The 17,148-nt window shown below is 34.3% G+C and overlaps 3 protein-coding genes across 11 annotated transcripts in view; 2 read left to right on the top strand and 1 right to left on the bottom strand.

Annotated features, from left to right (window-relative positions):
- The first annotated feature begins 27 nt into the window (after positions 1-27).
- Positions 28-3,666, top strand: GXIVsPLA2 (phospholipase A2 group XII). Of its 4 annotated transcripts, none has more exons than XR_016178513.1 (5): positions 28-923; positions 1,383-1,450; positions 1,533-1,734; positions 2,381-2,562; positions 3,393-3,666. XR_016178513.1 is itself a non-coding variant. In XM_089178394.1 (4 exons), the coding sequence occupies exons 1-4, from the start codon at positions 689-691 to the stop codon at positions 2,957-2,959; spliced, it is 549 nt and encodes a 182-aa protein (XP_089034520.1). In that variant the 5' UTR covers positions 28-688; the 3' UTR covers positions 2,960-3,050. The 4 variants fall into 4 exon arrangements, 2 of the variants coding, with proteins under 2 accessions (XP_089034520.1, XP_015172342.1); XR_016178512.1 differs by having other exon boundaries at positions 2,381-2,572; XM_089178394.1 differs by lacking the exons at positions 2,381-2,562; positions 3,393-3,666 and adding an exon at positions 2,916-3,050.
- LOC107064310 (uncharacterized) lies at positions 2,423-3,666 on the top strand. Of its 3 annotated transcripts, none has more exons than XM_015316860.2 (3): positions 2,423-2,562; positions 2,921-3,209; positions 3,393-3,666. In XM_015316860.2, the coding sequence occupies exons 1-3, from the start codon at positions 2,505-2,507 to the stop codon at positions 3,403-3,405; spliced, it is 360 nt and encodes a 119-aa protein (XP_015172346.1). In that variant the 5' UTR covers positions 2,423-2,504; the 3' UTR covers positions 3,406-3,666. The 3 variants fall into 3 exon arrangements, with proteins under 3 accessions (XP_015172346.1, XP_015172345.1, XP_015172344.1); XM_015316859.2 differs by having other exon boundaries at positions 2,431-2,572; positions 2,916-3,209; XM_015316858.2 differs by having other exon boundaries at positions 2,436-2,562; positions 2,900-3,209.
- Positions 3,580-17,148, bottom strand: part of enok (histone acetyltransferase enoki mushroom) — a 28,662-nt gene continuing 15,093 nt past the window's right edge. For 2 of the 4 annotated variants that reach the window (XM_089178355.1, XM_015316777.2), the window contains exons 3-6: positions 14,502-14,986; positions 12,569-14,106; positions 10,509-10,894; positions 3,580-10,424 (exon numbers count right to left, since the gene is read on the bottom strand). In XM_089178355.1, coding sequence (XP_089034481.1) covers positions 5,976-10,424; positions 10,509-10,894; positions 12,569-14,106; positions 14,502-14,986 — 6,858 coding nt within the window. In that variant the 3' untranslated portion in view covers positions 3,580-5,975. The remainder of the gene's footprint in view (positions 10,425-10,508; positions 10,895-12,568; positions 14,107-14,501; positions 14,987-17,148) is intronic. The other 2 variants (XM_015316779.2, XM_015316780.2) reach the window with 2 other exon arrangements.

Below are 17,148 nucleotides of genomic sequence, written 5' to 3'. Positions count from 1 at the left end.
GACCATACTAAACATACAGAGATACATATATGTTCATTTCCTCTCACAGTAATTCCTTCATTTATGTAGCCTCAATATTAACATTATTATGTGAAGAAATGACTTCAGGAATTTCTCTGTGTAATTTATTTTGTAATCGCATAAAGTTACTTTTCTACCCAAGTAACAGCCAAATATATATTTAAAAATATAGAACTGATCCTTATTCTGAACAACTTATCATGGTTTCATTTGTGTTGTTTTTATGGGGTTATAGAATTTTATGGAATCAGAGGGATTACTGTATTTACATTTACATATATATTACAATTTTACATAAATTTGATAGTAAAGTATTATAAACAAACAAATTGGTAAACATAGAAGTAAAAATAGTTCATTTATTTGAACCAAATAAAGAAATAATAAAGTATAAATAAATACTAGTAAATAAAAAAATGATACTTTAAAACATTTAAAAAACTGTTAATAATTATATATACCAATGTCTAATAAAAAAGTGAACTCTACGATTCCACCTATATGACATGTCTGAAACATATGATATTAAGCGATATACGTGTCTCCAATCACCACGTGTCTACAAACGTACATTTTACCTAAGTGAGCTAATTCACCTAAAAATATCTGCAAATACGTATACCGAACAAACTGACTGTCTATCGAATATTTTAACGAGCAAACAACGATGGACTTTTCACAATATCGGAAAATATTGGTTTACATTTTGACATTTCTCGCTTATGCGTGGTCCGGTTATGGTGCTGGATTGTTGGGAAATCTACGAGATGCTGTATTAACGGCCGAATCAATATTTGAAGATCTTCTTGAGAATGCCGTAACCGTTGCGAAAAAAATCAAGGATATTCATGAAGTATTTGACGCTGCTGTCGAAGAAAATTGTATCTTCCATTGTCCCACAGGTACGTATAGATATTTACTACTAATAAGTACTACAAAAGTGTACCTTCTATCTATCGTTATCTCACGAAATCATTTTTATATTCTTTTATCGCGATTATATTATTGGTCGAGCAATTATAAAAAGAATATTACGGAAATAAAAATCTATTATAACAATTACATAATTTCATATAAATGTACATATTGCATTATATTATATTTCTATTATCGATCTAATAAAGATATAATAAAATCATAAATGCGTATGTGATATCAAAAATGAATACATGCGTCATTTATTTATGCACTCATTAATTAAGTGAAAATCTATAATAGGTTTGATATCTATGAATGGTAAATTTTATCTATTCATGAAATCCAATCCGTTAGACGTATTACATATGAACATGCTTATTGGTCGTCCATAAAATGTATACTGTGAATGTTTTTTAAATTGACTCGATTAATTGTATTTTCAGGAGTTACACCAAAAGCGGATTGGAATCACAAACCACAAAGTAATGGATGCGGTTCATTAGGAATAGAGGTTGTGGAATAATTTAAAAAGATTTTATATTTTATTTTAGAAAATTGTAAAGATTTAATGTAATTTATTATTTTTTTTTAAGATAAACCAAGAGTACCTACCTTTAGCAGAAATGACTAAATGTTGCGACCAACACGACATCTGTTATGATACATGTAATTCGGATAAAGACAAGTGTGATTTAGAATTTAAAAGATGTCTATATAAATATTGTGAAGGATATCAAAGTTCTGGAATAACTATTGTGAATACCTGCAAAACAGCCGCAAAAATGTTATTTACAGGTACTACAGCTTTAGGATGTAAAAGTTATATGGATGCTCAAAAAGAGGCTTGCTATTGCGGAGATAAGTGGAGTAAAAATAAAAAACCTAAAAAGGCTGCACATGCTGGTGGAGAATTGTGATCCACTTATATCTAATAATAATGCATATAAGTTTTATATTCCCTTCCTCTGTATATAATCCATTTCTGAGAGTATATCAAATGTTAGGTGGACCGGAAAGTAATGTCGTTTCTACAAATGTCAAATTTTGTATATTTTTATCAAAAATCGATTGATTTTTATCCATTTGATATTAAAAATTTGCATACCAGATGAAGAAAGGTTGTTAATAACGAGGTTGATTATGTTATTGATTAAAAATATAAATTTGTTAGAAATTTATTCGTTTCAATTTAAGGTTAGAAAGCGACATTACTTTCCGGTCCACCTAATATTTTATATTTAAAATATAAAAACGTTAAATTTTCTCTCTCTCTCTCTATATATATATATATATGTATATAAAAGTTTAAATATATTTTCTCTTTGTTTTGTGTATTAAAACTGATATGTATATATATTTTCAAATATCTTCATTGGTCGACCGTGAAATCATTTTTTTTGCCCATCAATTTTCATTTAAAAAACAAATGAATAATTTTTAGTTATAAATATGAACGTTACACCGTATTACAATGAAATTCGAGAAATTCCGAAAGACTTAAATTTTCAAGTAAAGCAATGCTTAATTACAATACGATCGCATAAGATACGAAAATAAAGTGGAGAATGGGAAACAGAAACTCCACGCAGCCATGTAAACCACATAACGACCAAAAAGGAAACGGTAACGACAGGCAAGATAATATTTATTTCGTTTTCTTTATTGTCCCTTCGACGAAAGGTTAATTCTGTCAATGTCGGTCATTTACTTAACTTATTTTAATTTTCATTAATATTAAATATAAAAGAAAAAAGTAAAAAAAAAAAAAAAAACAAACAAATAAAAGCAAGAGTACTATTCTAAAAATTCATCTCTTTACCTACGTTCATATTTATTACGTACTTCTTAATAGTTTAATCTTTAAAAAAAAGTATCAAATGAGATCAAAAGATATAAGTAAAAGACGCTTATGAAGTTAATAAAGAATAAATGTAAAAATTTACAAAAATATACTTTTTAGTTTTTACTTTGCGTAGCACAGGTTATCGCAATGGAAAAACGAAGAAATCGCAAAACGTGAATGATGTTAAACGAAATACACAGAACTTAACGAAGGATTTTATTGGACGTCGTTCCACAAATCCTTTTATTATTTTTTTCTTGCGACTGCGTAGCAAGAAACCCGATGAGCACGTAACGGTAATAGCACGAGCAGCGGGAAAATTATGGACGCGTATGTCTCCTGATCAAAGAAAAAAGTATATTGATTTAGCAAATGCCGAAAAAAAACGACGGGAAGATAGAAAACGAAAACGTAGATGCTCGACCAAGTATGTCTAACTAACACAGTTTTTATTTTATTCATGTCGTATATTTTCTTTTATACCAAATTAATGAAATTTGTCAAAACTTTTTTCACTTGGCGATATCTGCTCCCATCTGCCCTTTCCTATTTTATTTTAATCATTCTTTATTCTATATGTGAATTTAAGAAACGAATTTCTTGTTTACAGATTAAAACAATAATATATATTGCAGAGATGAGTTTGCCAAAAAAATGAAAACAGAAAAGTTTTATAATCGGATGATAAATAATAAAAAAAAAGCGAATGTGTATTGATACAGAAGGAAGCATACACTTTGATCGTGGTATTCATTGAATACGCACATACACATATATATTTATACACTACTCACGAATTTAATATTTTTTGATTTGTTTTTTATTTGTTAATATTTTTTTTGTTTAGATCTATGTACAATAAATATTGATGTATTTTTACACTATGACCTTCCTTATCGTTTACGAGTTATACTACAAACTAGGCGCAATTCGAACCTTCGCGCTCTTATTCTTTTTGTTTGAAAAAATTAAATTCAAACGCGTACCATAAATATATATATATATATAAATAATATATATATAATATATATATAATTTTTATAATATAATATATATATATTATTTGGTCTGCGGCCATTCCGCGAAGCGTTGTACACGAGAAAGGGGTAATTTGAATAAAAGTTATACGAACGAGCACCATATGCCCTTACTATGGTAAGGAGGAGATCGTCGACAATGCTATCTCTCACGCGTTTCAATACAAAAAATAATTTTCGCTAAACCCCGTAACGCTTCGTGGAATAACCAATCGTGCAGTCATAAACTTTTTCTGTTTGTTTATTTTTGTTTCTTCAAAACTAGTCTATCCCCTTGCGGTACTGAATAATAAAAATCTTACACATTATGATGAACGATAGATAAGCGAATAACGAATGCGCGAATGATGTATGTATAATGTGCAAGATGATTAAAATATAATAATCGGCTTATATAGTAAGAATAATATAATAATATATTAAAAGTAATAATAATGATAATAATGATAATAATGATAATAATAATAATAATAATAATAATAAAATAATAAAATAATAATAATAATATAACTACAATAATATTAACTAATTATTATTATTATTATTATTATTATTATTATTATAATAATTATAATATAATAATATTATTATTATTGTTATTTTATTATAATAATAATAATAATAATAATAACGCGCGCACACGATAACGCGACAAGTATAATATTAAAGATACTGATGTCGATGATAATGACGATAACGATGATGATGTCGATGAGGATGATAATGTTTATAATGACAATGACAATGATAGAATAATTTCTGATAATAGAATTATCATAGTGATAAGTAGTTTTATAATACAAGTAGAGTACAGCGTGCCCCGAAGTAAACGTAAACAACAATGTTCAACAATTTATAATATCAAACAGAATATTATTTGTAAGTATTTATATATTTATATATGTATATACATATAGATTGTTTATTTCATATATATATATATATATATATGTATATATATATTGTGTATATATACATATACATATACATACACATATATATATATATAACACGCAAAACATAACACGCGTTGATGTCGGGAGGATGAGATCCTGGTGAAGCATATGTATGAATTTACTTTGATCGATTTGATATTAAACACGTTTTATGCCACTTGATTATTATAATACTTTTTTTTATAATAATAATTGTTCTAATTCTGCAATCATTATGGAATAAATTATAATTAAAAATATATAGTGAGAATATGTATATGTATATGTATATATACACAATATATACATATATATATATGTATATATACACAATATATACATATATATATGTATATATACACAATATACATATATATATGTATATATACACAATATATACATATATATGTATATATACACAATATATACATATATATGTATATATGTATATACATATAATTAGTGGCATTACATATGATTTGAATGATAAATCATACAAAATTGATATGACATAGAAAGTATCAATCATTAAATGTACAAATTACAAAGTCATATTACCATGATAATCGTACCATGTTACTATATTTTACGTCAATACTGTTAATTTATATTTATGGTTTGTTGCTAATACATCCTCCCTTACAACATTATAAATAATCCCCTTTCGGAGAAAAAGTATTTTATTGATTCTAATAACGTATTCATTTACGATTAGTACTACCGAACTTTTTTTTCTTCATTCCTAGAATCACAAATGTCGTACAAAAAAAGAGAGAAAAGGAAAAATAGAAAAAATAAAGAAAGAGAGAGAAACAAAATAGAGAAATCGATTTAAAGTAACAACTCGAAATAACGTTGAGTCTTCGCTTCGATCAACCATATCCTACTTTGTACTCTTTACTGTCACACTAAATGGTGTTTCTCCGAAATAGAAGAACGAGATAAAAAACGGCACTGTAAAAAGAGTAGCAACCGAGGCGATCTGTACATAAAATCCAAAGGATCTCTATAGTCGTGAATGCTTACATAGAACGAATCTGGAAGCAAAATCGGGGAAGTATGATAATCCGGGGTACGCTCGAGGTGATTGATGGCAACAAATGCGGAAGGTCGTGGTATCTTAGAGAGCGTTCACTTGTCCGATAAAATTAGTTCGTTGATCGGTTATGACAAATTGGAATAATTCGTCATTGAAAAAGAAATGGAAAATCAGTGAGCCGACTAGCGTGGCCTCATGGTTCCATTCAATGGCTGCATCGCCAGGCTTCCGTTAATATAGCCATGATACGTTGTGTACACCGCCGCTGGATTCTGCTGATGAGGATCCTGAGGATAGGGTGCAGGTACGTTTACAACACCAACGGGTAATTGACTCGCTTGGTTCATAAAACCACCCAATTGTGCTGCTTGATTCATGTATCCAGTAGTAGGTTGAGCGACTCGATATCCGTATGGTGCAGCAGCCATGAGATTCGTATTCAATGCCACATTCGGGCTGACCCTGCTTGCGGCACTCTGCATTTGTGAACAAGTGCTACCAGGGTCGAGAGTCTGTCGATAAAGACTATCGCTGGGATAAGGTTGAGTGAGAGATGGCATATTTGAATTAGACGATGACCTCGATGTCGATCTGCTAGGTGGCCCTGGTGTACCTGGTGGCACTGTGTTTACGTTGTAGTAATTTTTTGGATATCCTAAGGGTACCTGTGGAGGTGTTGGTAATTGCCTCGAAGTCTGTGGTGGCGTCATGGTATGTGGTATAGGCGGAGGAGGTGTCAAATTCATAGCTGGTGATGGCGTGGGTGGTATCATCTCCAACCCATTGGTTAATTGTTGTAATTTCGCCAAACTACAAGAATTCGTTGTCTGATGATTACCCGAACCCGAAAGAGACGGTGTCGGTGTATGATGCGGTGGCATCGGACTCGTTTGTATGTAGAAATTAGTTGCAGTGGTACATGGTGTTGGTGCGCCAGATCTACTGCTTCGATGTTGTATCACATAAGTGTTTTGGGTAGGGAAACCTTGTGACGCCACTGCCATGTAGTTTCCTTGTGAAATAACAGCCATATTATGAGAGTGAGCAGCATGCGTGTGTGAATGTGGATGAGGCACAGGTGGTACGCTCATAGAGGACGACTGTTGATATTGTGGTATGTGAGTTGAATGAGCTACAGTGGTGTGACTTGTATGCGATGATGTCGTATGTTGCGATGTTTGTGTATGCGGTGTTGGTGGTGTCGTTCGATGAGATCTACTTTGTTGAGTAGACCTTGATCTATGAGTTGTTTGAGAACCACTGGCTCTCTTATTGCTATGCGGTTGTTGGGCTTGCTGTTGTGGTTGTTGCTGCTGCTGCTGCTGTTGCTGTTGTTGTTGTTGTTGCTGTTGTTGCTGATGAGTCGATGGTTGCTGTGGTTGCGTCGTCTGGGATTGCGTATGTGTCATACTTTGATTTTGTGTCTGTTGTGCCATTGATAACTGCATTGGTTGTGGAGTATGTGACTGTGGTAAGGGTTGAGGCGTATGACTTTGCGGCATTGGTTGGGGACTCTGAGTTGGTATGTTTTGAGGCGTATGAGATTGCGGAAGAGGTTGTGGCGTGTGAGATTGAGGAAGTGGCTGAGGTGTGTGACTTTGTGGTAATGGTTGTGGACTTTGTGTTGGTATACTTTGGGGTGTATGAGATTGTGGAGTTCGTGGTTGTTGAAGAGATTGTGGCGTATGAGGTTGATGCATCGAATGTATACTGACATGGGCTGGTGGTGTATGTTGTGGCATTGAACAATCAGCATACTGGACTTGCTGTGGCATGTTCACCGATACTGAAGTAGGTGGTGCTGTTATTTGCATTGAAACCGATATTGGAACTGTGACTGGTCCAGCTGGCATTGATGGTAATGCACTTGGTGGTCTTTCTACGCTGTTTTGCGATGCTAAATCACTGGCTATTGAAGTAGGAGATTCTAAGCCAAGCTGACTAACATCTAAATCACATTGGCCATAATGTAACGAATGTACGGAGTTTGTTGTGGAATCAGGTGTGTATACACCCATGGAAGGTAAATCCGGTTGGGAAGGTGGTGTTCTTTTTACCGAACCAGGATTTTCGAGATGTGGTGTTGTTTTACCACTCTCGGGTGAATGCTGTTTCAACTCTTCAGATTGATTTTGTAATTGTAATGTATCTTGTTGTTCCACAATCGTAACAAGCTTCTCTTGTGGAGTATGTGATTGCACCTCTGGAGAAGCTACATTTGGAGTTGAAAAAGGTTCTTTCTTTTCTGTAGGCGTAGAAGGAGATATTTCTGTCTTTAAATGAGTTGTATCATCTTCTTTCAAATTACCTTCTTTCAAATTAATAGATGGTTCGTAAATCATTGTTTCTTCTTTAGATGTATCTTTTTCTTGTGTGGAAATTTCTGTTTTCTTAACTTCGACTTCTTTTAATAAAGAGACTTCAGGTACCAATTTAGATGACTCCACACAATCGATAGACTTATCTATGTCAGAGTCTTTTTCCTGTACTTTCAAAATATCTTCTTGATCTCCAACAATTGGTATTTGAGGCTCTACATTTAATGAGTAAGATTTTTCCTTATCCTGATTATCATCACTTACGCGAACTTGGTCCAAATCTTCATTTCGTTCCTTTGACGCATTCTCCAACTCGCTTGAAAATTGTGCTACAGATTGTGTTTTTGGTGCAGGTACTTCTTCTTCTTCTTCATCTTCATCATTTTCTTCTTCATCATCTTCTTCTTCGCCATCGTCTTCGTCCCCACCTTCGTACTCTCCCGGACTTGCTGATGTCACTTCCGATCCCGTTGTAATTGGAACCGTCGCATTATCTTCTGTTATTTCAGGTTTACTATCTTCCACGTCGTTTATTTTTCCTGGTAACAGATCTGGAATAGGTAATTGTTTATCTGTAGAAGACGTATTTTTTATCTCTTCGGGAGGAGGAGACAGAGATGGAGGTGCTATGACTGGACTTTCAGCTCTATCTTTTGCAGGTGGTTCTGGTTTTAATTGTGGCATTTTAAGTGTTTCTACTACCGCTGCTTTTGCTCTTCCTCGCCTCGATATGGAAGACGTCTTAGCAACCTCTTTCGTATCTTGTTTCCCATTACATTGAATCTCTTCAGATATCTTTTTCTCTTTTGTTTGCTTAGCTTGTAAGCATTTAGACTGTCTACTAGTTACTTTTAGTAAAATGTCATCGACCTTGCACTGTTTCTTTGCTGGTTTTTGATTAACTGAGGGTGCTGGTGCTGTTATCTTCGGTGGTGTTTTACTTGTTTCCATAAGTTTTTCTTTTTGAAGATCTTTATCTTTAGATTTTTCTTTCTCTTTCAATTTATCTTTATCTTTATCTTTTTCTTTATCTCGCTCACGTTCTTGTTCTCGTCCTTTTTCTCTTAACGATTCTCGTGTTCTTTTTCTAGAAATCACTTCAGATTTTTCTTCCTTTTCTTCAGTTTCAACTTTTTCGGAATGTTTACGTTTTCTTAGAGGTGTAGTTGTTGTTGGTGTTTCCACTGCGGCGGTCTTCGCTACCCGAATTCTTCTCCTTGATATTGTCGAAGCAGGTGTAATTTTCGATAGAGGTGATGTATTAGTGTTTTTTGTAACGTTACTCCCACGTGCATTTCTTGGCGTTGATACGATAACCTTACGTTCCACTTCAGCTGAATGCTTTTCAATTTCCATGCCTGTATTATTACTTCGATTATCTTGATCTTGCTCTTTCGTTTCGCTTACTTCCATAACATCATTTGCCACCTTTGATTCTTTAGGCACTTTAGATTCTTCTCCTTTTTCATCCTTTGCAATTACCTTCTGTTGCGTAGATTTTATTGATGTCTTTGGTTTTAAAGTAGATGATTTTCGCTGTCCTATTCTTCTACCTCGTGGCTTTTTCTTTATCTTTACCCTTTGCATTTTTTCAACGACCGTTGCTACAGGTTTAGGTTCTATCGTTGGAGAAATTTCTGAACTAGCATCACCGCTTTCTTCGGGATTTTGATAAGGATTAGGTATTTGCGTTAATAATGGTATCCATCGCAAACAATCTGGATCGAGTTTAATTCGAGAACTCTTTTTTACTTTTGCCATATGTTCATCAACTTTATCCCAGTCTATTACAATGGCAATTTTAGAATTTCCTTCACCAGGCAAATGAACGGTTCTAATAAATCCTAATAATTGCATCGCTATACTAATATCGTGAGCAGATACACCAGTTTCTTTTGTTATATCAGATATTCTTATGTCAGTTACATTTCTGTGTGCATCTAAATACTCAAGCACAACACTTTTCCAAAAGGAATGGTATGATACACGCCCAAGATCAGATAAAGGTTTTTCCGGGGTACCAGGAATACCTTCGACTTTGGACAAAAGGTAACTGAATTCTATGAGAAATCTGCCAAAACCCTGCCTTTGATATTGCGGCAGGGTCATAATACAAGATACATTATACCTTTGGGCAGGACAATGTTTCTCTTTACTGAAATATCCTATTAAATGACAGCCTTGTTTGTCATTCTTCGTCACAGCATAAAATAAAAATGGTTCCACGTCATAATAAAGAGTTTTGTGATCTAAGAATAATTTTGCCAACAAACACAAGTTTTGACAATAAATCTTGTTCACATTGCCATCGATCTAGAAGAACAAAATAATAATGTTAGAGATTATATATTGATTAATAAATTATTTTTATACTTTTGTTAAATTAACATTAAATACCTCAAAAACAGACAATCCGTTGCACCTATAAATTTCTGTAGCAGGTGGATGCCTCCATTGACACTTATCCATATGCCTATCTAACACAGCACGGCTTTTTGTATATTTCAAACAAAATTCACAGAAGAATAATATTGGCAATCTCGCGTATTCTTGGGGAAATGGACTGGAGTACCACGTTTCTACTTCATAACGTCCAAAAACGATAGCTGCTGGATTTCGTGTATTGTTGCTACTTGTGCTAGATGTGATATGAATAGACAGAGGTTCTTCATCCTCCCCGGTGGTGACTGTCAACTGTGTTGCTCTATCGCGAGCATCTTTGAATAATTCTACATCTTTTTGTGTCACTCCAGGTGGTAAAGTTTGGGATACGATTGGTTCATCTGTAAAACAAAAAATATAAAGTTCTTTCTTTAAAAAACATTATTTTAAATAAAATATAGACAATAAAGAAATTATTATAGTAAAATATCTATTGAATTCAGCTTGATAATTAAATAAAACTTATATGAAACAATAATGCTATGAACGATGTTACGATTAATGATATATATTCGATAAATTTGGTCTTTCTACGTAAGAATACATACATAATATGTATATCAATGTACTAAATTAATACGTAAAAAACATCTTAATGTTAATTAAATACGACAATGTCTCTTGCATTTGTAGATGGAATATATGTCTATGTATAATAATATTGAATTGTATAACCTCATATTAGAAAAATTATCTACAAGACACAAAATTTAAAATTTTTTACAATTCTGAGAATATGTTTGAAACCATTAGACACTATAATATTTACACATTACAGAAATAAATGGAAGAATTGAAATCGTTTAACGATATTTATCATTAATTATTGTAAATCGAAAAAAATGGATTTAATTGGCAAGCAGAGGTTTGACCAACAGCATTAGGAGTCTCAGGCGGCAATAAAAGCTGCGATAAACTGATGTTATTCCTGTTAATATCGTCAGTAGTCTTTTTAACAGCGAAGCTTTAAGGTAAATTTTATGGGATGTGTTGGCAGAGTATTAAACTTGGCTTTTATATTGCAGGGATAATTTTATAATTTGGATTGGTGAGTTACGGCAACAGTGCCTGCTTGATGTCAGCAGCAGCAGGTAGAGGCTTCAGTTTGAGCGGTTTAAAGACGGCTGAGTGAGATATGCCACCAAATAGTCTTTCTTCGCCCTGTAATCTGCTTATTATAGTTACTTCCATATTTTATTACCAGGATATAAGGGTAAAGGATTGAAGTTGGAGGCTCTGACAAGGTTTGATGAAGCATCAATTTGTACAAGGATAACAACATGTTTTCATATGATACTATATCATTTATAATAAAAATCATATTAGAATAATTTTCCGATATAACTTCTTTCAGAATAATCACTTCCGGTTCTTCAAAAAAACAAGCATTTTTTAAATTGTAGATTTTAAATAAAATTTGAAAAAAATTATGTCTTTATAGAATAAAACTAATAAAAGTATCATATAAAGTTGTGGAAGTTACATGTGTATTGCCGTGTACACTTATGCATGCATTAATCGCGTGCTTCATCTTTTCGGGATGAGTAATTATAATGTGTATATCTCAAATTCAAAACATGCATTACAGTGATCGTATAAATGGTATAAAACAAATGGAGACAAATAAGAATGATAAGTTTGCGTGTATGTAAGTGTTTTTTCTTTTTTTTTTTTTAAATAATGCCACGTAGAGAAATTGTTTCCATTGATTTTACACCAGATGTTAGAAAAACACTTTTAAAGGATTCGTCAGAAAATGAGTCTATAATACAGATATGTGAATGTATATATACATATAATGTGAATAAAATAAAAAAGCTCTAGAGCCGGAATAATCGTGTTACGTTGAAAGAAGCTACGCTCATCGGACGCACGTGTACACACACATCATACCACACCACACCGCCAACACATCCACGTGGTGGTGAGCGAGGATTAGATTAGAGGGAAGTCTTCATTGCGACTTGGGTGCATCTCGGGGTTAGGAAGTGTGAATGGGTGGGGTAGACTCTTACCCTTCTTGGTGGAGCAGGGTGTCGCGCGGGGTGTCGTGGTGGTGTTGGTGGTGATGGCGCTAGTACAGGCTCTTGGATTAGGCTTAAGGTTAGGATTAGATTTGACGGAGGAGTCGGAGTACAGGCCGGATTTCGGAGTAGCGGGCGCAGGGTGGCGTGACTGAGCTGCCGCCTCTGAGACCTTTTCTTTTTTTCGCGAGTTTTGCTGTTGTTGTTCGTGCTTCATTGATGAAGACAGCGATGAGGATGGTGAGGATACATCAACGTCAGCACACTTTACTAAAGACGTATCATCTTTCATTAATTTTCTTCTTTCGTGCTCATGTCTTTTACTATTGACCGCGGTCTTAACTAAATTTGACGGAGTCATTTTTGTTGGTTTCTCATTATTGTTCATAGAACCGAACAAGCTTTCATTCGAAGGTACAAAAATACCTGGTCTCGGGGTTCTAGATACTAAATTTTCATTGCTACCTTCGATTTTTCTCCGCTCTTTCGACTTGTTCCTGGCACCGGGCGATACTTCCCTCTTGCCTCTTTGTCCCGTCGTAGTAGTTTTAAAAACTTTGTTCGTTTTATTCCCATCGTCAGTGTTGGACCTTTTCCTTCTGCCGGGTGCGTAATTTGGTGCATGAGCACCTGTTCTCGCTCTACTATTAGTGGGAGCTGAAAAGAAATGACTTAATCCATCGAAGAGGCTTTTTAGCTGACCGGTTCCAGGCTTTATCTTACTATCCATGCTAGCGAAACTATTCGTCGTACTTTTCTGCTTCTTTGTGCTGTCCTGAATAGCGGCTGGCTGTATATGAATACCAAAGGTCGGTGTATTGCTTACATTGAGTTTAGGTAAAGGCGCACCGAAAGTATTGTTGATATTGCTAAAGAAAGGAGATTCCGTGTTCAACTTGGCAGCAGCCGCGGCGAAGCCCCAAGGTTTATCCTCGTTAAGATCACAAGAAAAGGGGCCCTTTGGTTTCGGCGTTTCGTTCTGCTCCTCCTCTCGACTCTCTTCCGAAGAAGATGAGCCGCTGGATTCGCTTGAACTATTACCCTCCTCCTCCTCCTCCTCCTCCTCCTCATCATCATCATCATCTGTACTATCACTCCCGTCAGAACTGTCGCTCTCACTGGCCTCACTGCTACTGCTGCTGCTACTACTAGATAGTGGTACACTTTTACTGGGCACGACTTTCTTCAAATTTGCGTTACCCCGTGTCGACCTAGGACTAACGTTCTGTGAGGGTTTACATTTATCACCGCCCCCCACCCGCTTTAATTTGTTGTGATCCGCGTTGAACACGCTCAGCCTAAAGAATTTTTGTTTTTCCTTAGAAATTCGGTCGTTCTTTTCTTCGAGCAGCCTACCCTGGCCTGCGAGTGGGGTGGGGGGTTGTGGTAAAGGAGAAGGAATCAAAGGTAGTTGACGAGGGGAGACAACACCCGCATTACCGTCCGAGCTGCAGTCCACCTGAGCCACTCCTGAGTTTCCTTTCTTGTTCGGGGTTGACGCTACCAGGCTTTTTCTGGATACAGTAGACCTACGGTTATACAACAGGGTAGATTTGTCAATAACTCATAGCGCTTTATCTGCTTCGGTTGTAATTTCAGACTAACAAGGGAAGGATCTGAAGTGATAAATACTATTCTGATTTATCATTTATATAGGAATAATAATTCTCAATGATCTTTCAAAGAACTTAAACACTTAAATGATTTGATGCTAAGCAATAAATTTCTTTATATTAACCATAAGTTATATACGAAAAAAAGTAAAGAGTTTCCACAGGAAGGCTTTTGATCCAATGAAAAAAGTTCAAAAAAACATTTTTAAATAAAATACACAACACTGACAGTATTTCCACTGTAAATCCTTCCATGTCAAATATAATTAAACCGAATAAATCATCTAAATAATTATTTTCTCATCGCTTACTTTCTATTTTCACGCAATTTGCAGAGTCTCTTTCTCGCACTCGTCGGCGTTTCTTCAAGTACAGTAGTATCCTGCGATTTGCGCCTCTTTCCATCTTCCTTGGAAACTGGAGTATGCGCTGTTTGACAATGTCGACATCTCCAAGGCGCCTTACTCTTCTTATCCAAAGCGGGATCCAAACAAGTAGGATGATAACATTTCACGCAGCCGGCACACTTTACCAAATAATTCTGAGACTCTCGTTCTAACTGACAGCCCGCACAAATTGATGAACAACCATCGCACGACCATGTTATACCCCTATCAACGAGTATCGAAAGTTCGGGTGGTGCACAAGAATTATGTAACGCGGCACCGCAGACGCTACACCTGCTTAATTTTTCCGACGTACTACCACTGGAAGTGCTGTTACGCTTAGTATTGTTGTTATTGCTGGCTACTGTTGCACCAAGACATTCTCTGCATATTGGAAGAGGAGCTGGTAACTGTAAAGAAAAAAATAAATCTTGATAAAACTATGAAGCGAAGATAATAATTAAATAAATACGAAAAAGAGTTTGAATAACGTCGTCAACATGACAATTCAATCTTAAGTGGCCGTTCAAGATTGTTTAGGGTAAGCAAGCAATCATATACCCTTCACTATGTAATATAATCTCTCTTTACGAGACGATGAGAGAAGAACAGGCAATAAATCATAGAACAATGTTGATGTTAAGCTTTCTACTATAAATAGCCTAATCTAGACACGATGGTTTCTATGAGACAAGAATGTAAGATTATAATCAAGCAGTTGCATGTCACAACTACAATGTCATGGAAAGCTATCATTACAACAGCTTATGTTTTTTATTGTGAAGAAATGTTTACGTATAAACTTCACGTTGGCTTTTCGTAAATTTGTTTATTTGATTGGAAAAGAAGTACAAATATTTGTACAAAGTATTAGAGCAAACGAGTTTGGATCATAAAACATAACTCTCATCGCAGTACTATGACCTTCGCTACCACTGCTCGAGCCAACACCGCTATATCCTTTGCACGTTCGACACAACGAGGGTGCATCTTATTAAAGGTATAAGCCCCTCATTCTCAAGGTATAACTAACGCGTGGAATTAATTTAGAGCAAATTTCGAATTTCAGTAAGCGTGCAAACAGAAAATATAATAAAAAAATAAAACAAAAATGAGGACAGCTATTAATAATTATCAAAAATGATAAAATCAAATTTTATTCGTATCATTATACTATTTTTTTCTATATCTTTTTACCGAAAATAAATAACAAGGAAAATCTCGCACAACAAATTAATTTCCTTCTCACTCATATCTGATCAGTCACACCTCTTAACTGCTTAGATTTCTTAAAACGCGTAACGAAAATTAATACCTTTGTTTTAATTGATTTGATCTAACTTAACAAGGATCATAAAGCGAAAACGATACTATTTCCACTTTATACTACTTTACAAAGATATTTCAAAGAAATTGAGGATATGTAGTCAAGCAACGGTTAGATTATCCTACTTCGGTAAAAACTAAAAGGCCATATGGCGTGATACGTGTCACGCATGTTGCATTTCACGGTTGGCTCTGTTGTGAACACATTAAAATACGCGTACGCGATGAGTTCTATTTGATTGTGAGAAAATATTCAATATTGGAATTTTCAAATTAAATAAATAAATTGATTGAAAGAATATCAATTGTAATACAAATTTATTTGTAAATTACTCCCTGAACTTATCTTACACGCCACACACAATAAATATATATATATATTAGATATAGAAATTAATTCTATCTAATATATTTATATATCATAATACGTACAAATATGACAGGAAGTAACGGTAAATACTCGTAGTATTTCTTAAATACATAATTAGTATCATGCAATTCGATACCGAGTTTGAAAAAATATTGAGCATGCAATACAATGCATTACAAACTGGCGAATGCACATAGTTACACGCGATTCAAAAATAGCTGGGTAAATGTTTTTGTTTATTAATAATGAAACGCGAAAGTTCGACGTACAAGCTAACGTACGCACTTCTTACGCGTAATCTTATCGTTATGATGTAACTGCATGATGATCTATGAAAGATCTTGGGAACAATCAAGATGATAATCACGATTTTTTGATTCGCGTGAAAATATCGCTCCGAGGGAAATAATCATGAACTCGAGACATTAGAGGTTAATGATCTCTCGAGAATCTCGTTATATACAGGGTGTACACGAATTGGTGATACAATGGCGAAGATTATGATTACATACATTAAAAAATAAGTCAAAAATGAAGAAAAATTTGTCTTTACGGAGCACCATTATTGAGAAAAATTACTTTGAAAGTTCACAAGAAATGGATAAACTCAATTATGTTTCTACTCCGCGTATTTCGCTGTAGACGATACTTCCTCGGGTTTATGTTTGTAAACATAGCCAATATTATAACTTTTGCTTATTATTTCTTTTTGTTGCTATTATAGTTGGCAATTAACGATACAAGATGTATCGTCGTGATTGTACCACCAGTTCAAGTACACACTGTATATACCGAGAAAATTATATCTAATGTGATCACATTTATTTGTTGTAAAATTAAATAGAAAAAAAAATAGATAAGAAGATATTTTACAAG

The sequence above is a fragment of the Polistes dominula genome, unplaced genomic scaffold (assembly GCF_049000335.1).
Source record: "Polistes dominula isolate Pdom_NZ unplaced genomic scaffold, Pdom_raw_medaka contig_77, whole genome shotgun sequence".
NCBI lineage: Eukaryota > Metazoa > Arthropoda > Insecta > Hymenoptera > Vespidae > Polistes > Polistes dominula.
Note: the sequence above shows the minus strand (reverse complement) of the source record. Positions and strands in the feature narration are given on the sequence as shown.